General features: G+C 35.9%; 1 protein-coding gene across 3 annotated transcripts in view; it reads left to right on the plus strand.

Moving 5' to 3' along the window:
* Positions 1-19039, plus strand: part of USP33 (ubiquitin specific peptidase 33) — a 30640-nt gene extending 11601 nt beyond the window's left edge. Inside the window, exons 9-23 of one of the 3 annotated variants that reach the window (XM_031058700.1) lie at positions 1068-1488; positions 1881-2021; positions 3497-3609; positions 4647-4819; positions 4922-5025; positions 5602-5635; positions 6418-6463; positions 7123-7303; positions 8536-8662; positions 9980-10149; positions 11530-11611; positions 12904-13012; positions 14620-14722; positions 15442-15510; positions 17842-19039. In XM_031058700.1, coding sequence (XP_030914560.1) covers positions 1068-1488; positions 1881-2021; positions 3497-3609; positions 4647-4819; positions 4922-5025; positions 5602-5635; positions 6418-6463; positions 7123-7303; positions 8536-8662; positions 9980-10149; positions 11530-11611; positions 12904-13012; positions 14620-14722; positions 15442-15510; positions 17842-17999 — 2031 coding nt within the window. In that variant the 3' untranslated portion in view covers positions 18000-19039. The remainder of the gene's footprint in view (positions 1-1067; positions 1489-1880; positions 2022-3496; positions 3610-4646; positions 4820-4921; positions 5026-5601; positions 5636-6417; positions 6464-7122; positions 7304-8535; positions 8663-9979; positions 10150-11529; positions 11612-12903; positions 13013-14619; positions 14723-15441; positions 15511-17841) is intronic. The other 2 variants (XM_005423085.2, XM_005423086.2) reach the window with 2 other exon arrangements.
* The last annotated feature ends 999 nt before the right edge of the window (positions 19040-20038 follow it).

A 20038-nucleotide genomic window follows, 5' to 3' on the forward strand; every position in this document is an offset into this window, starting at 1 on the left:
CCAGCACTCTCCTAGGGCAAGTTGGGCAGCCATGTCCAATCTTCAGGGAGAAAATTACGTTGATCAATGAAGAATGTTTACCTCTTAATCAGTGTCTTGACGTTTTGGTTAATTTTGGGTTTTTTTAAAGGATTGCCAGCAAGTAGGCATACTGGGTTTTTTTTCATTACCCAAATCCAAACTCAGTTCTGTAAGTTGCAATTTTTAAGAAAAGAAATGTTTTGTAGGCAGCGGTTTTGAGCTTTATAAGTCATTGCTATGATAGATGAGAATGTTGAGCGGCAAAAATTACAATTATGAACAACCAGAATACAAAAAGGAAAACAGAAGAAAGTAAAAGCAGTAGTAGTTGCCAACAAGAGGCTTTTGTTTTCTCGCATACCTGCTTTATTGGATACTTTCTGTTGCCAAGGACCAGGCAGCTGCACTGATTGATGAAATTTGGTGGCTTTCAGGATTTCCAAACACAAATTAGACCTGTAGTATTACAGCTCTTTACAGCTCCCAAACACATTTGGGCAATCTTGTTGAGGCGTTAGAAGAAGAGTTGCAGTATTGTTGGCAGTGTGATGCATTGGAAAGACAGGCTAAGTAACATCATAGTAATTTTACTTCATACCCAGTGAAAGCAAGGTTCTGGTTGATTTTAATGGAGCATTTTATCTCTAAAGTGCTCCACTACAAGCAGAGCTGGGGTCTGACCACGTTGCTGGTACTTGTTTGAGTTACGTTTATCATTCCAGTAAGCTATGGCAGCATTTTTGCTGGTGCTGTTAAAGTAATTTATTTTGGGAATTGGAGTGTTTTGGAGGAAACTTGTATGATAATATTACTTGTGACATGCAAGAAATGCATGCAGGAAACATACATGGTCTGGAAATGAAAGTGGTTTTGGACATCAGACCTGGGACAGAGGAACTTTCTTTATTCTTCATTAACAGCCAGCTTTCATTTGAGCTATCTGTATCTTTTATGATGTGAATATCTTCCAGATAAAATATCTTTTCTGATGTGAATATCTTCGAGATAAAATAGAGTAATATGGTAAAACTTGTTCAAAATTCTAGGACGCACAAGAATTTTTGCGTTGTCTCATGGATTTGCTGCATGAGGAACTTAAAGAACCAGTTGTAGAACTGGAAGATGCCCAGCCTATGAGTGTTGAAGAGAGTATGGAAGAAGATAAGAGCCAGTCAGACTTAAGCTTTCAGCCCTGTGAATCCTGTGGTAACTGTGATAAAACAGAAAATGACACAATTTTCAAACCTGTCTTAGAGGATCTTGCAGAAACAACCATGTTAATTCAGGATGATGATAACAATTCAGTCACTTCCAAAGACTGGCAGAAAGAAAAAATATCAAGCAACAAACTTAAACGAGCAAATTCTATGGAAGACTTGGAAAAAGACACAAACACTGCTTCAGAGACCACTGAATTTTTAAATAATCAAGGAACTGTCAAAGTACAGATACACAGCAGATTCTCAGGTAATGCATTGCTAAAGTGCAATTGAAATAGTCAAAATCTTAGCCAGAATATCTGTGGGAGTAGAAGTGAGTTGTAGAATGTAGTAGAGGTATAGGTCAAATAGGGGGTAGGTGGTTTTACTTGTAAACCATGTCCCTACTTAGTTAGTTCTTTCAGTTTAGGTCTTCTGAATTTGATTTTAATTCCCTTGGCAAGCTAACTGTTTGTACTGGGTAAGGTTTCAGATAGTGGGTTTTTTTGTTTTGTTCTTAACTTCAAAGGAACTGAAGTGGTGCTACATGCCTTAATGTCCAGTGGCCTGACAGTGTGGTTAAATAAGTTACATGACCACTGTGTCTGTTCATTCTGCAGCAATTTTTTTTCACAGAATTTGTGCAACTCTGAATTGCAGATTACATCAGTGACGTTCACATGAATGACGTATCTGCTGCCCAAACACCATCCTCAGCTGAAGGGATGAACACACGCTTATCAAACAGCCCTCCAAAGTCATTCCCATCATGCTCTTCACTGGCACAAGTCCACAAAAAAGGTACATTCTCTTTATTTTCTCCTTCCTGGTACTGAATTACTCCATATTATAGTTCTCCTTGTGTTTCTTATGTCTTGTGTAACAATGCAGAGTTGTTCCCAAGGGGGTTTTAGCCCTGTTTCTGGTGGGGAGAAGGGAATGTTATATAAGCTGGACATGATTATTCCCTGTATTTCTATAATCTTCTGATTCTTTTGAAGCATGAGTAGTATTTGCCTCTATTTTAGGAAGGCAGAATATTATTTTTAGACAATTTTCTCAGTTGCACCAGTTTGGAGAGAAGAGAAAGGTATGAGAAGTTAATTACCCCCAAAGGTAATGCTCTCCAGAGAATAAACTCATTGGTTCTTCAGCAGAAGTTCAGGAAATCACCATTTTAGTCAATTAAGGTTTAAGGAGTGAAGTGTAATTGTGCTGTAGATAAACCTGTAAATGCTGGCTGCTTCATGGTAGTTAATGTCCCTGCAGTGCTGAGTATTTCTCTTGGCACTGCAACAGGATGCCTTTATGAGCATCTGGAATATTTAGACTTCTACTGCCTTTACATATAAGACAGTGCTGCTTTAGGGCATGAGGAACAATATATAATTTTATTTTCCCTGATTTGTCTAACAGTAGATTACTTTAAGCTTGTGTTTCAGAGCATGCTTTTAAGGCATTGCACCAAAACCAAACCAAAAACAAATACAACTTTACTATTGTGGTCCTGCTTCATTCAATAGCCTGTGCAGATAAGTTCTGAACATTGATGTTATCTTTTTAATGCTTTAGCACTGGTGTTGCATGACAGTGATTTAATGGACTTAAATCATTGACCTCCTTGGTTTGTTTGTTCAGCAGTTTTGATGCTGCATCTGTGCTACTGTCTCCAGTTTTGGCTTCACCATTACAGGAGGGTTTTAGACAACCTGAAGAGAGTCTGTTAGAAGAGATGCTTGGTCCCTGGTGCTTGCCCAGGAGAGGTTGAGAGACCTGGGGTTTCTTAATAAGCAGCTGTTAGGCTGGACTCCAGTTGTACCTTTAGTCTGCTTCAATCCTCTGTCATCAGTGTTGTGATACAGTAACCTTGTGATGCTGCTCTTCAGTCCATCATGTTTGAAACTTCCCAAGAAGATCTGATCAAATTAAGTATCAAATAAAATGTTCCTTTTTATACCTTGGGGGATTCCTGCCAAGATAAATCCATCATGTAGCACATAGGCTGTAGACTTCAACACTGACAGTTTCAGTTTTACTTACAGAGGCAAATGTTTCTGGTGATTGTCCCCAGTGGCTTGAGGAACCCACATGAATTGCCTGTAATGGCAGTAATGTGATCTCATAATTCCTAAGAAATATTTAGTAAGTAGAAAATAGGGCTTGGCTCATAATTTAACTCTGAATGTGAGACTTCTAATTATATTACACAAAGCTGAAGTGTAATCAGAATCCACTGATTTGCCTTACTGCAGCATTTTACTTTTGTCATTTTATAGTTTCAACGGTATCGTCACCAAAAAGGAAGAAGCGCAAGAAGTACAGGAGTGTTATCTCTGATATATTTGATGGGACTATAATAAGTTCAGTCCAGTGCTTGACCTGTGATCGGGTAAGAAGAGAAAGTTCTGGCTTTTAATATGTTCTTTTCTTAACTGCTTTATGAATACAGTCATTCTCTGGTAACTTTATATTGTTTTGTGGCAGATTTCCTCAGAAGGTTGGGGTGTTTCATACTCGTTCTCTCAAATTGCTGGCTACTACCAGCACTTTGTGTTTAGAATAGCTTGTATTCATTGAGCTGAATATTTACTCAGAACTGAAAAAAAACATTCTGAGAATTGGTTTACAGCAAGGATGAAGAAAGAAGCTTGCTCTTCGACTTTATTTAGGTCTCATTAGTTTTTAATAATGCTCTGAATATCCTGATGCGTACATGCTACTGTCTTAAGTTCTCAGGTACCTGATGTTTCAAAGAAAAGATGAGACAGTGATCTAATATAGTGCTGTAACTGTCTTATCAGATAGATTGAGACTTACAAAATAAGTTCTTTCAAAAAATCCAAGTAAAGACACTAACTTTTGCAATGATATGAATCATTGGTTTCTTTCTGGAGTTGTCTTAGGATAATCTGGTGAAGAAATTAAAAAAAACAAACAAAAATTTCTAAAATGTGTTTGATGTTTGACTCTGTGACTATGTGATCTCTAAATGAAGTACAGGAGCAAGAAAATGTGCAGATGGGTCTCCCTTGCACCTTGTCCAGTTACATCAGGTCAATATAATGTCAGAGTAAAATACTGTGGAAACAATGGACTGAAGCTTTCTGAAACTATTTTGTGTAACACAGCCTGAGGCAAAAATCATAGGACTTTATATGACTGATCTGAAGAAAAATAATGATGACCTAAAAACATGTTTCAGTGATAACAATGTGCAAGTTCATTCTAAAATGTTATTTTTTTGGTTTCTCTTTTTTAGAAAATGAATTCTTGTTAATATACTTTTTTATAATTAATTTCCTACCTAGTGGAATTTTCAGTGATGCAGTGACTTGGTAGTTACTAGTGAATTGTACAGAATTCAGTTTAATTAACCATTTCTCTTCAAGCTTAACTCCATTGTGTTTCATTTGTTTTCTTCCTTAGCTGTCTGTAACCCTGGAGACCTTTCAGGATCTGTCCTTGCCTATTCCAGGTAAGGAAGATCTTGCTAAACTCCATTCTGCAAGTCATCAGACATCTCTGGTCAAGGCAGGGTCATGTGGAGAAGCATATGCCCCCCAGGGATGGATAGCTTTTTTTATGGAATACTTCAAAAGGTAAATAATATTTACCTTGTTTGATTCAATTCTCTATTTTGAAATTCTAGTTTCTGCTCTTCTGGCAGAACATTTGTTGGTTTTCTTTCTTTTCTGTCAATGATGTTTCAGGTTTGTTGTCTCATGTGTTCCTAGCTGGTTTTGGGGTCCAGTTGTAACCTTACAAGATTGTCTTGCTGCCTTTTTCGCCAGAGATGAGCTCAAGGGTAAGAGGTTAATTACCTGAGCATGTTTCTTCTGTGTATTTTTGCCTCCTGTCACAATGAGATGATTAATATCTTCTTAGCTTAATGCAGTTAAGCAGAGGCCACCTGTTAAGGTGTAATACAGTCAGTCCTTGTTCATTTGGGATCATTCATTTCAGAAAGGTAAGCTTCTAATTCGACTGAGTATTTGAGATAAATGCCTATGAAAGCTGCTTTAGAAATGTCACATCAGTCTGAATTTGGTTTAGTGCAATTGTATCAACTGAAGACTCATAAAAATTTCAAACCCACAATATTAATATTCATTCTCATAACCTCAATTTGGACATAGTAAATTATTTCCCTTTTAAATTATATAGCATTGCCTCTTCAGATTATACTGTACTGCTTCATAGTTGAAGACATAAAACATAAGAACCTCTCCTGTAGTTGCTGTCTCAACACTATTATGACTGTTAAATATTGAATGCAACCTAAATTCCCTTGACACTTTATTCTATCAAATATACACACTTAAAGGATAGCTGTTTGGATTTAGAGAATGATGGCTGGTTTTCTTCTCCCTGATGTTTGCAGGTGATAACATGTACAGCTGTGGAAGGTGTAAAAAGTAAGCTGGCTTTTACCTTTGTTTTACTTTGTCTTAATTTGAGGTTTTTCTGTTAGTCAAGAGACATTTATTTCTGTTGGTTATGTCCCAATACTGTTCATCTTTTGATATGATTTTGTGTTCTGACTGTCAGAAATTCAGTATTCCCAAGGAATACTTCCCAGGAAGCACCAATTGACCCTACCACATGTGCTTAATTCTTTCTCATGCCCTTCCAATTTAGATGTAAATTGGTTTTGTTTGACAAAATAAAAGCCTTTAGCCCTCTCTAGTACTAGCAGCTTTTCCCTGATATGCAGTAGCTCACTAAGGTGTGTTAAATAAATAAACTATGGCTTTAAATACTAAAGAACCAAGAAACAGAAGTGGTGTGAAGACTGCTTGAAGCCCTTTATCGTACAAGAACATTATTCCTTCTTGTATGTGCTGTAGATAATTTCTTAGAAGTAAACTTAGTTCATCTTTTTTTTTTTTGTCTTTTGTTGGATAATCAGCTTTCATGAAGCCTCAAGTTTTTTCCTCTATGTTAAGAGAAACTGTTAGCTAGTTGGGACTTGATTGTACTTGCTGTTTTTAATTTTTCAGCAGTACAGATTGTCTTGTCTTATGAACCATCCTTGTTTGTATCATTTTGGCTACTCCATGTCTAGTCTACATTCCAGAAATATTTTGGGTTTACTAATGCAATGTTCAGCTTTGGCTTTTGCTGATCTAGTGCAATAAAGTAAAACCTTTTCAGAATTAATTATTGGTTGTTTTGATTTGGTTTTTCCTTTGCTTAGGTTAAGAAATGGAGTGAAATTCTGCAAAGTACAAAAATTTCCTGAGGTACTGTTACAATATGCACTTTAAAGCATTTTTTCTGCATGATTATGAATGTGGTAAGAGTAAATGAGTTGCACAGAGTAAATTGTGTTTATAATGCTGTGTGATGGAAGTCTACCTTTATATTGGCATTTGTTAAGAATGTGAGCAACATGGTTGTTCACCCTGTAAGAAAATGAATCTTGTACATGACAAGTGGAGGAATGGGATTTCCCTATGTTATTGCTGTTGGTCTGCAGGCAGTAACAGCATTTCTAGTCTGTGTTAGTATATATTCTACTGTTTATACTGTATTCACAGCATTAAATACCACAGCCAGACTGGAAAGCTTTTCTATAGTGACATTTGTAACTTTGCATTTAGAAAGTAATCCAGTCTTACACTTCAAAGCATGAGTTGATATCTGCAATAATCAGGAGGAATTAGTGTCCCTCATTACAAGATTGTGCAATATGTGCTTTGAGAAAAGGTGCATTTTTCAGTGCTGCATCAATGTGAGTAGCCACAGCTGATTAAAACACAGAGTTTATTAATATGCTTGAAGTCATAGGGAAAACTATCCTTTTTGGGATTATTAAAGGAAAAGATGGTACACACAGTTTTTAGGTATTTAATATCAAATAGCATGTATAGTTCTTGACTGAATCTGTCAATCCTTATAGATTCTGTGCATTCATCTCAAAAGATTTCGACATGAACTCATGTTTTCCACAAAAATTGGGACCCATGTGTCCTTTCCCTTGGAAGGCCTTGACCTTCAGCCTTTTCTTGCAAAGGACAGTCCAGCTCAAATCGTGACTTACGATCTCCTGTCTGTCATCTGCCACCATGGAACTGCCAGCAGTGAGTATGGGCTGATTGTTTTATCTTTGCAGCTGGTACATCAGCACTCTTCTTCAAGGATGATAACTGTATACTGAAGGGTAAATAGATAAACAGAGGTAATTAGAATGTGGAAGAGGAATACTGTGATTTTTACCTTGATCTGGAAGATTTAAGGCTTGCTCTGAAAGAGTTGGCACATATTTGAAATTAAATGGCATACCTAAATAAAATTGAAGGTGAAAAAATTTAACAGGTCCGGGAGTATTAAGTAAGAAAACTATTGAACAACATAAATGTACGGATAATGTTGGCAACAGATGACCAGTTGATCAGCTGCTCTACGTAATTGCCTTTCATGTCAGTACTTTAATATTTGGAAACTGTTTACAAAGCACTACAAAGATACCAGTCATTTTTTAAAAATACGGTTTTTTGGATGACCACTACCATTTAACCCCAAAGTAGATGGTAACTGCTATTTGTGGGTAATGACGAGTAGCTGAATAAACATCTTATTGCTGTATGTCGAGGTAATTTCTGCCTAGATGATTTCAATATTTATAAGATTTGGAAAATAGGAGGAAGAAAACATTTAAGCCAGAAATTATATCGATTTTTATGGAAGTTACCCCCTCATACTTCTCAGACTTAAAGTATCCATGGTTTGATTTTTTTTCCCTTTATTTTTGTTTTACTGGATAGTTTTTCAGCTTCTATTTAGTCCTTGCTAAGTTGTGCTTCACGTAATCAGTTTAGCAGATATTTGATTATTTACTTATTAGCAGTTATATACGAATTGAAAAATAGTAATAATTTTAAATATATTAATAGTCTTTGAAACATAGTTAGTTATGATTGTGTTATCATGTAGCTGTTCCGTATCTGTGCTACTTTCTATTATAAAGCATACAGAGATTTGAAAAGAGTTTGTTGTGGGAACTGATGAGGGTAAATTGTTCAGACAATCTTACTCTGAATGTTGTGGTTCAGGAGTATATTAAACAACATGCTGCTTGAAGAGTGCAGCAATGTGCTAAAAGTAGTTCAACTCACCACTAGCTAATAGAAATTTTAAAAAAAGCTGATGTTGAGTTTGACAGGAGTAAATTTCAAAGTCATATCAGCTAACGATTCTGTTTCTCCCATTTAATACTTGGGGGGGGTTTTATTACTTAGTTCATTTTCATGTGTTACAGAGTAAAATGGCAGCTCTAGGCCCTCTTTGATAACTCTTGCTTCCTGCACCCTAGGTGGACATTATATAGCTTATTGTCGCAACAATTTGAATAACTTGTGGTATGAATTTGATGACCAGAGTGTCACAGAAGTATCAGAATCCACAGTGCAAAATGCAGAAGCGTATGTTCTCTTCTACAGGTAAGAAAGACATGAAAAGTACAATCATACCCCTGTGAGTCACATATGTAAGTAACTTTTTAAGCCATTGGGCAGCTTTCAGAATTAGCTGCCCCGTGAGAATTAAAATGGAAGAATTTGACCAATGAGAAAAGCCTATGCTGGAGAAAAACTTAATCCTTCAGTTATGTCCTTAACACTTGCTCTGTAAGAGCTAAAGTGTTGATGTTAAAATGAAAATGAAATCTGCATAGTAAGAGAACTTTAAGCATCAATTAGGAACTAGCCACCTTATTTTCAGTTAGAGGAAGGGAATTTTGCACACAGGGAGGTTTTGGCACACAGAAAGTTTTTAACTGTTAGAGCTCTAACTGGAATTGTCCACAGTCTTTATCAGATGGATGGGATGTAGGACAATAGAGGTTTTACTGGATTGTAATTTAATCCATTTTATTATGCATTTAATTCAATGCTATTTATAGGCTATTCTCTTCCTGAGAATTTAAATGAAAGGTGAGAAGTCATGTTATTACCATCTTCAGTCTAGGGAACTTTTGTGCTTGAGAAAATAAAAGCAATTCAGTGTTCAGATTTTAAATTTCTGGTACTATGATCAAATTTCCACTAAAAGTTGGCTGCAAAATACATTGTGTCAGGGTTGCATAAAAAATGAGATGTGTTGTGAGAATGTTTGAATTTTCATTAGGAGCACTCCCACCCGTCACTATTCAAGTGGAGCCCATGAGTCTCACTTACTGGGCCTTTTAATAGGAATTTGGAAGTCATGCCATATTGCCAAGAAAAAACACTAAATCTTTGATTGTGGGTTAACATATTCAAATAAACAAGAAAAGAATAGCATTAATAAAATATGGTTTTAAAAAAAGAATATATCCACAAAAGACTACTACTGGCCTGGAGAAGAGAGATTCTGTTCCATCTAAAACGGGAGAGCAGAGTTACTTCCAGTTCACAGTGAGAAAAGTAGGAGGATACAGGAAAAGTAGGGGAATTTCCTCATCTGCTTACTGTGTAACCCTACTTGTGAAGGTAAGGAAGGAGCACCTGGCCAGGAGTGCAGCTTGCAAAGCTTTATCACAAACGCTGCAGAGAGGAGCTGAGCAGATGGGCTCAGCCCTTGGGTGCTGCACCAGCTCTGCAGCGCAGCTGGCTTCTGTCCTGCAGCCCAGCTGTTTGCTTTCTTAGGCTGTGCAAACTGGGGAGTACAGGCAAGGCCCAGGTAATTTACTCACAGGCAGAGTTTTCTTTTCACAAAGTAAGTTATCTGCACTGGACACAGGATCTGTATTTGTTTAATGATTTCTGTTTCTGTAATAGAAAGAGCAGTGAAGAAGCACAGAGGGAGAGACGGAGGATATCAGGGCTACTGAATATGATGGAACCAAGTCTTCTGCAGTTCTATGTTTCCAGGCAGTGGTTAAATAAATTCAAGACTTTTGCAGAGCCAGGACCAATTTCAAATAATGACTTTCTCTGTATGCATGGAGGTGAGACTGTAACTGTGAATCATGTAAGAATAATTTGTCAACTTCTAACAATAACAGTAGCGTGTACTTGTTTTAATTAAAGGAATTTGACTATACTAAGTTCATATTATAACTTCTTTGGTAAATTATAACTTCTAAGTAAATTCTTTCTTATTTTAGTAGCTGACTAAGTAGAAATTATACTGTGTGAAGTTGTCCTAATTTTTTTTCTTGTCTCTGCACAGCTGATTTCATTTATAAACTTTCTTGATTCTTAAAGAGGAAGAGTTCCTCTTGTCTGCTTGCTTCTTAAACATGTATATTCACATTTTAAAGCATCCTGTCACTATATCATCATCCTTAATACTTTCATCTGCAAGTTGAAATTATTTTCTCAGCTTGGGGCTATAAGCAGTGAGAAGGTTTGAAAGCTGCTTTGGAAGAAATTGATCTGATGCAGATAATCCAGTGCATAGCAGTGTGAAAATCAAGTAGTAATTCTGTGTATTTTGTATAGGAGCATAAAAATTTTACCTTGTGCTAGAGGTAAAAAAAATAAAAATAAGAGCATTGCAGTAAGCAAAACACATTTGGGGAAATACCTGTATTTGAGTGCTAACAATCCAAGAAATCATTACTATGTAGTACCTATTTTCTAATAAAAATACAATTGCAGTAGATTGGAAGATGGAAGTGCTGCCCCTGTTGCTGAACCAAAATTTTAACACAGGATGATTGCGTCCCTGTAGCCGTCTGCAGGGTACCTGTGAGCCCTTTGGCTTTCCCTCTGCAGGGCTGCAGCAGATGACTCTTGATGTACAAGTGCCCAAGTACTTGATTTTCTCTGTTCCCAAGAATTCCTGGATAGTCTACTGTTGTTTACCATGTACTTCAACTCAACACTGCTAATTCTGCAAGCCCCTCCATTTCTGCCTTCCTCAAAATTTCTCTGCTCTCAAGTATTCATGCTGTTTGAAGTAATTCCAAAAGGTCTCCAGCAAATAAGTGAATTTTGAGTAGGCGGTTTGTTAGTGTTTACATGCATAATCAAGATATTTAATTGTCCTGACATTTTAACTGTATACCTGAAGAAGCTTTTTGAACTCATTATGTAAAATGGGTTCTAGCCCTTTAATTTTAGCCATTCATGTAGTTAGTTTGCTTCTGCTTTTTATAAGCTTTTCAGCTTTTCATGAAAGGCTAAAATCAGTGGTGTCTCTCAATGCAGTGATAGATTATGCCTAGGTAAAACTTATTTAATGTAATTTCATAAATGAATTCATTGAAAGGTTCTATTTTTTATTTATTTATGGACTTGTAACATGGTCTCCTCCCCTCACTAAAATCCTCAAGTGTTTTTTCATTGTTTGAGGGGTTTGTTTGTTTTTGTTCCTTCTGCAGGTGTTCCTCCGCACAAAGCTAACTTCATAGAGGACCTCGTTGTAATGCTACCTCAGAATATATGGGACAGTCTGTATAGCAGGTAAGTTTGGAGCTGTAACTGGGCAAAAATCCAGTGATACAGTTTGAGAGCCACATGGCAGCATGAGACTTTAGAATTAGTGGCTCAGGAAAAAGACAGCCCTCTGGGCACCCAGCTGAGTGAAGGGGCTGCAAACAGCCAATTTATATCATTTCTTTATGCAAAGTAAAAGACTGCAGAGAGTAGTGTGTTATTGGGGTAGTGCTTCAATATTAAAGCAATAAACATGTATGGTATGTATGAAATAACACAAAGTAGGTCAGCAAAAGTACACTTTGCAGAGGTTTTTGAAAGAGCTCTCTGTATCAGCTTCCTGTTCTCTTGTTGGCTGCAGACAGCTTTTCTTTTATGTTGGCTTTGAATCCATGGCCTCAGCTGCCAGTACTGCTTCAAAATAACTTATATCTGAGTGTTCTGTGTTACTGCCCCACACTTTAATGTCAGTCAGGTTTGAGTGCTTGCTTACAAAGCAGGAATTCTTATAAGCTATGCCTTATTCTAAAGTAACAAAAAGCTGTAGAAGAGCTTTGCTGATGGCTTTCAATGCTCTGTATTGCACTTGCATGAAATATTTTTAGCTGTTAATTTCCTCTCACCTGAACAATATGTCTAAGGGTGGTGTTTTAAAGTTTTGGTGCACACAAGTAAAAAATAAAAACAATGGTATTTGCAGTTATTTCCCTTTTCCTAGATGTACTGGATTTTTCTTCCATTATTCATTTTCTGTATGTAAAAATAGCCTTCTCAGGAGCAGTGCCCCTGCAGACTTTCATGGATATAATTTCGTAGAAGAAAAACCTGAGGGAAGGGTCAAGAATAACCTATTAAGAAGTAAAACTATAAGTTTAGAGACTGGGGTCAGGGAGGTAGCAAAGCTAATGAAGAGTCTGCAGTGGGATGGAGGAGCACGTTTAAGACAGAACTGGCTGGAATTTCCATAGGTTGTTTCTTAGAATAGAATTAGAATCTTCTTTGGTAAAATCACACCTGGTGTATATAGAACAATACTTGCTCACTGACATGGTTAACCATAGCAGCTCCTTCTGAAGTCTGATGCAGCTGAGTTTGAGATTATTTGTACTGGCATGAGGCAGTCAGAACTTGCAAGATGGTCTTAGGATGGAGAACAGAATATTACTAAGAAAATAAACTATGGCTTTTTGGCATCACTGTGACTGGCATGTGTCAGCCTTCTGTTCATACTGGCATTTGCCACGTCTGCAGGTGCATGATCTTTTTACATGATGTTTTCCACAAGGCTGATTGTTTGGGCTTTTTTACTTTTCCTGCAGATACGGAGGCGGACCAGCTGTTAACCATCTGTATGTTTGTCACACCTGCCAAATAGAGTCTGAAAGAATTGAGAAAAGAAGGAAAAATGAATTGGAAATGTTTATACGGGTAAAACAGTACACACTTATCCATTCTGCTACTGGCCAACACCTGACATTCATGACTAGACCCAAGGGATTACTAGAATTGCACAAGGGATTCCTGTAACAAATGGACTTGATTAAATATCTCTATACCTATATACCACCCCACCTCTCTTAATGGCAGCAGTAATGTTCTTCTGAAATCCCAGATAAATCTTACATGAAAATGTACTTAGAGAAAATTTTAATGTGTTTCTTAAACGGCTTTGTTATAGTATGGAAACAGCCACGTGAGCAGTTGTTCTTTATACACTGCCAGTGGTCTGTTCTGTGTAGTCTGATAAGCTTTAAGTGCAATAATGCTGTGCCAAGAAAAATTTAATGATAATCATTAGTTCTAATTTTTAAAAGAGGCATTAGAAACATAAACAAACATAAGTAATTCAGTGTGAAGTAAATATGTTAATATTGTAATGGATCTGTAAAATTAATATCAAGGAGCTGCTATATTTTCCGTGGTTAGAGGATTATGTGCTTCAGTCTGAATGGTCAAAATAACTAGTGGGTAATGATTTTGATGTTCTTAAACCCAAAATGTGTTTTGAAGTTTTCAGTGAAAATAAGTGCAGAGATACTGGAGTTCCATTTCTGGTATTTCAACTCATGAAAGGAAGAAAAATAGAACTGACTCTGTTTTTTCAGTTCTGTTTGTCCTTTAATCACACTTCAGAGATTACAATATTTTCGATGTTTTCTAAAATTTTTAGGAATTTTCATTACTCTGGATTACCATGGGATAGAAATTAGTAATAATGACATTGAGTCAACCCCATTTCCTTTAGCAGTCAGTGTCTTCCCAGTAAAAGCAGTGATTATATGTGCACTGTTGTGCAAGTATTGTTACTGGTTAGTACACAAAAATTCTATTGTTCTCTATAAAGATGGCTTTAGGGAATGATTGCAACACTTATTCTATATGAAACCTTAAGAAGTTGTGTTGATGCTTTAGGTTTATGACTTCAGAGGGGAAGCGTAGCTGTGTTATTACAGAGCTAAAAGGATAATGGTTTAAAGGTTTAAGTGACTTTTGCTTGTTTCTTTATAACGTTGTAAAAAGATCTGTAAGTCATGAAAAGTCCCAGTGTATTAGTTCACTGTGCCTTGCTTGGAATTGTAGTGCCATCTGCTCAGAATACTTGAGGAAAAAGAAACACAGATGAAGATACAGTTCATCACACAAAGAACTTTCCATAAAACTATGGAAGAAAATTTTCAAAGCAGTTTCATTTTACAAAAATAAGATCTCTGCTTTTTTTGTTAATTGAAAGTTCAGCCTTCACAGTAATTATCTATTAGTGTTTGATGAGTAAGCACTTGTGCTTAAGAAGAACTTGTTGCTGTTTTTAGGATATAAAAGTAATTTCTCAGCTAAACAGTAAATCAGCTTTTAATATGAAGGCTACTGCATCAGAATCTCATCTTGGGTGTTCACCAGCTGTTTACTGTTTTTATGGTCAGTGATTCTTTAAAATGTTCTATTACAGTGTAATGGTATGGTGTTAGTATAGTTCAAAGAATTCAGTAGTTTAAAGAAATGAAAGGGCAAAAACCAAATTTTTTTTTCCCTTGTAGCTTAATAGAGCATTCCAAGAAGAAGAATCTCCATCAACGTTTTACTGCATCAGCATGCACTGGTTCAGAGAATGGGAGGGCTTTGTAAAGGGTAAAGACAGTGGTAAGTTGTGCCCCATTTCAAAAATCTAGGTAATCTTCTGTTGCATTGTTTGTTTCTGCTTTGGTAGAAAACTGTAGATAGCAAAGGCAACAAAGGCTCTTAAACATCTAAGACGCAGGTTTTATAGGTTACAAATATATCCAGATTACAGAACATAGTAAAATAATTTACAGCAATGGGATAATGGGATGGTGTTGGGAGGAAAGTTGCTTGTTTGCAGGATGTTTGCTGTTAGTGGCAGCAGGAAAATTGGATCTAAGTACAGGAGGGAATGGATTTTGTTGTGTAAACTGATAGATAATGCTGCAGCTTCTGGAGGAAAGGTGACCTTGTCAAATGTAAACTCAGATAGCTCAGTAACAACTGTACTGATGTCAGTTTAGCTGACTTCAGATGCCTCTAAAGTTTTAAAATGGAAACTGATAAATTGTTCTACAATCTTATCAGAGTCTGCTCTGGGACAGCTTTGGTAAGGGTAAGAATTAGGATTAATTTGTGTTTTATGTTGCTTGAAGACTTAACTGTAATCAGGAATGCTTTGGAAAACTTGCTCTTAATTAAAATGTGATTAGCTTTTAACAACTTAGAATGTACTGTTAAACAGTAGAAGAACAAGTAGTAAACAAATTATCTGTTTTTCCTTTCCTTTGCAAATAGAACCTCCAACGTGCTGTTTGTTTTCAGCTCTCACAATTGTAATTATTTTTCTATTGCACTAGATCCTCCTGGCCCCATTGATAATGCTAAGATTGCAGTAACAAAATGTGGCAATGCTGTGCTAAAACAAGGTAGGTGTCCAGTATGGCTGCAGCTTTATGCATTTGCTGGAAGTTTGGGAAATTTATGATTTAAAAAAAGTTGTTTATTGTTACAATAAAATGAATGGCAGTTTCTAATTAATCTGTATTGTGCCCATTTTTGAGTAATCATTTTATTCTTAAAGTGAAGAATTACTATATGCAATAGACTAATCCAAGTGCAGTTGAGAGTGTAAGAGGTGTTTCAAGAGTAACTTGAAAATGGAGAAAGTGTGCTTTGGTTTTGTATCACTTGGTTTGATGGGGGTTTTCTTAACAAAATTGGGAGACTCTTCTATATCTGTACATAGTTATTTGAATCTTGAAACTTAATTTGAATAGAAAAACATCTCACAGAGAGAGAAAAAGCACTGTACATAAAGTCTGTTGTTCATTTTTCTGCCAGTCATTTGATACTGTACATTGCATCTTAGAGAAGTTTTTGCGAATATACAGATTTCTTCATTATTCTTCAGAGTTAAACGCTCGATATCATTTATTTGGAATTCATAGCTACAGAGGAAAACATTCTTATATGACCTGCTTTAGGAAGTCTTTAGACTTTCTAGGAAGCTTTAAATTCATTACAGCTCAGCATAAAAGAAGAATCTGCATCAATAAGATTAATGTTTATTTAACTGGATTTTTTCCCAATTTTGCTTAATGCCTCAGCATACACTAGATATACCAATAGACCTACCATAAACCTCACCAACTGTAGAATGCCACGAGTTTATTTTAAAAACAATGAGTTTTGGCACTCATTAGTTTTTTAGTGCATTTTAAGGATTTAATTAATTGAATGAATTTGAAATTTAATTAAAATTGAAGCAAATTAGCCAGTTGTTGGTTTACTTTCAGCTACATTGGTGCAAGTTAGAGCTTGGGTAGAAATAAAGACGAATAGGATGTAGAAAATCTTTCTAAGAACTTGTAAGAGGTGGGAATGCCCCTAAATAGGGTCCAGTAGTACACATTTCTGTGATCCAGTGCCTGAGTTCATTCACTGTGCCTGTTCAGTTTAACCTGACTGGCTGCAGTCTGGATGAGTGAGTGAAGATCTACTCCTGTGCCTGCAGAGGTGGAGTTGTTTCTTGAGAGCCTAAAGGTAAAAGAGTAAAAGTGAGGCATAACATCATTAGTACTGTCATGGGATCTGCATGGTGACTTCTTAGGAAGCTTTGCATAGTTGAGTTTGTGTAGCTAAACAAACATGCTGCTCTTTGTACCCTTCCCCTTTAGAAACTCTAAACATATAAAGCCCCACTGCAGCAGGTGATGAGGACAGAGAAGTACAGGAGGTAGAAGTTTGTAGTGCTGACTTCCTTTTTTAAAGTATGAGGCTGCTGAAACAAGGCTTAACAAGACATTAATAACGTCTAATAAGGCTGTCAGGGGAAAGTTGCTGTCAAGCCGGTTTTGATTTGCTAAAAGAAGAGGAGGCTTATTCTGGTAGAACAGAAATGTCACCTCTCTGTGGGTTAATGTGAGGAAATCACTCAGTATCAGACAGATCCTTGTATTGAAACCTAGAGGGGAGATGTGCTGATGCATCTTGTCTTTGCCACTGGAAAAAATTGTGGACAATCAGAAATGCTTGTTGGATGCTGGCTTGAGACAGGAGACAGACCTCTAGCCAGAGCAATGGAATCATAAGCAAAGACTTTAATCAGTGAATGAAATCAGGCTGACCCATCAGTGCTACAGGAGTATTGCTGGAGCTCTTATTATTCTAATAATAGTCTTTTGTCTCTGGGAATTTCACTGTGCTTCTCATACTCTTATTCTTTACTATCAATATTAATTTCTCTGATGAAGCAAGAATCTTGAGTCCTTGAACTTTACTGTGTAATTGATGTGACTGCAAGTCCTTATAATAATATGAATCATTGTTTCCTGAGTCCCAAGATTTACTGGCTATGAGCTTGATTGGTAGATAGTTAGATAAGATATTTATTATAGAATTTTCAATTTCTGCAATTTCTGCATAATTTAGAGCAGATAGTTGTAAGAATCAAGAAATTGGTAGATAGTTAGATAAGATATTTGTCATAGAATTTTCATGTGTTTTCTGCAATTATTGCGTAAATTAGAGCAGATAGTTGTAAGAATCAAGAAGTACAAAACTAACACAAAATAGGTAATTGGGTTTGGCAGCTGGTGCAAGATAAAGCAAAACTAAAGGTTGTAGTGTTAAATTTGGATCTGAATGCTTACAGTTTTAAATTTTAATCTGGAATTTTTTTCCTTTTTTTATCTGTTCTGGACTTAGATCATTAAAGAATTATTCTAAATAGTAATTAAATCTTAAAAATTTTTCAGGTGCAGATTCTGGACAAATATCAGAAGAAACATGGAATTTTCTTCAGTCAATATATGGTGGAGGTCCAGAGATTATACTCAGACCACCTGTTCCTCCAGTAGAACCTGATATATTGCAAACAGAAGAGAAGATTGAATTAGAAACTCATGGTCTGTAGCTATTGAGGAAAAGATGAACTTGTAAGGAATCCAGCTTCCTTACAAATGCCCAAAACACATTCCTAAAAGTTTTATTCTCTTATGTCTGTTGGAGGCACAGCTCACTGGGCATTACATTAACTACAGAATAGTAAGTTGAAATATGTATTGCAATTTGTTTAAATAGCGACTGTTTCTCTGTTTTGGAAGGCATGTGGTTTGTACATTTTGGAATCTTTGGTCCATGGGAAAAATGTAATTTCTGAATTTTTTGCTAAAACTCAAAATCCTATTATATCCTTAGACTTGAAAAACAGGGACAAATTTTAGAGATGTTCAGTAACCCTTCTGATTCCTGATTGGGCTTCTGATATCTACAAACTTTTGCCTGTCTTAATTGTACAGTCTTGACAAGCCTAGGTATGTGAGGAATATATTTTAAATGGACTGTAATCAAACATAAAGAAAAAGGATTTTCATTTCCTAAATGCTCAGGAAAAAATTGTCTTTTACTTTGCACTGTAAGTATATGAAATGGCTAGTATATAACATCCAAATACTTATTGTATTTGAGTGGCTCAAACATTAGGGTAGACTGAATAATGGTTTAGTCAGCAAATGTCATAACTTATTACTACTAAATTTTACATCTTATTATAGTCTTCTGTAACTCTATAAACCTGGCTAGTGTCTTTAATAGTATATGTGGCAAAAAGATTTAGTCTTCTCTAGGGTAACATTTGAGAGCATGAAGTGTGAAATGTAAAATTATTATGGATATGAGTGATATAAATTTCAGAAAATTAAATTGTCTGGTCTCTTGAATTACATTCGTAAGCATTTATATTTGAAGGATTTTATTGTATTGTTAAGAATTTTCATTGGCATGATGACCTTTAATGTCAGAAGCTGGATAAAATGTATATATTGCAAAACTTTATTGAATTATTCATATTGGAATGCAGAATGACACTTGCTCATGTTTTTGCCTGATATTGTTACCAAATAAGCAGCATTATTCAAGACTGGATCAATAAAAAAACCAAAATTAACTGTGGAATAGGCGGGGGGAGCTTTCCTAGATGTTTTTCATTTATTATATAAATACAAAAACTTTTGAAATAATGCTGTGGTACTGCTCTCACACCCATACAATTGTATTTTTTGATCATTTTAAGTTTAGACAATGATGTTGACAGTTCTAGTTCCAAAGTAAGAAAATGCTGACATAACATTCCTCTGAATGATTTTATATGTAGTTTAAAAACATATTGGTTTGAAGGATTTCATGCTATTCTAGTTCAAAAGCCATCTATAACAGCCTAGAGAGAATATCCTCTAACAGTAAGTATTGGTAAATGTGATTTGATGTTAGTAGATAAAGCATCTTGAAGCTAATACCACATTACCCCTGTAATGTATCAAGTGCTTACTGCTGACTTGTGTTTCTGATTAAGGTAAAGTTAACTTGTTTATGGACAGTCATTAGTAACTTCCTGATGTTGGCCTGTGAGCTACTGTCTGACTGTCTGATTTCAAGTCTATTTAAAGTATTTTTTTTCTTTTTTTTGATAAAGTTTTCTAGCTTTCTTTGATTTAAGGTTCTTTAACATACTAAAGATAAAGAACAATGAATAGAAGTATTTTTCCTACATGATGTTTTTAATTGGAAACTCAGGAACTATTTCCTTGGTTAAAGCACAGTAGAGTGATCAAGCTTACAAATTTATTCAGTGTTTTCATTAATAGTCTGGATGGTAGAATAGACTGGCCTTGTAAAATTTGTAAGGGAAAAATGGATTGAGTGTTAGGGGCATCAGCTTGTCAGGGAATGAAGCAGTTCTGTGTTGAGTATTCTGAGTATTACAGCAGATCAGACTACAACTTAAGACCCAGTGATACCAAAACAAAACCTGTTCTGGGTAATAGTAACAAAAGCATCAGATGTGAGGCACAGGAGGTAATTATTCTGCTCTACTTGGTGCTGTGTTTGTTGTGAGATTTCATCTGTACTGTTCCAAATTTTGAATGCTATATGATGATAAATACAAGTTGAGAT

This window comes from Geospiza fortis, unplaced genomic scaffold (genome assembly GCF_000277835.1).
Source record: "Geospiza fortis unplaced genomic scaffold, GeoFor_1.0 scaffold333, whole genome shotgun sequence".
NCBI classification, from domain to species: Eukaryota; Metazoa; Chordata; class Aves; order Passeriformes; family Thraupidae; genus Geospiza; species Geospiza fortis.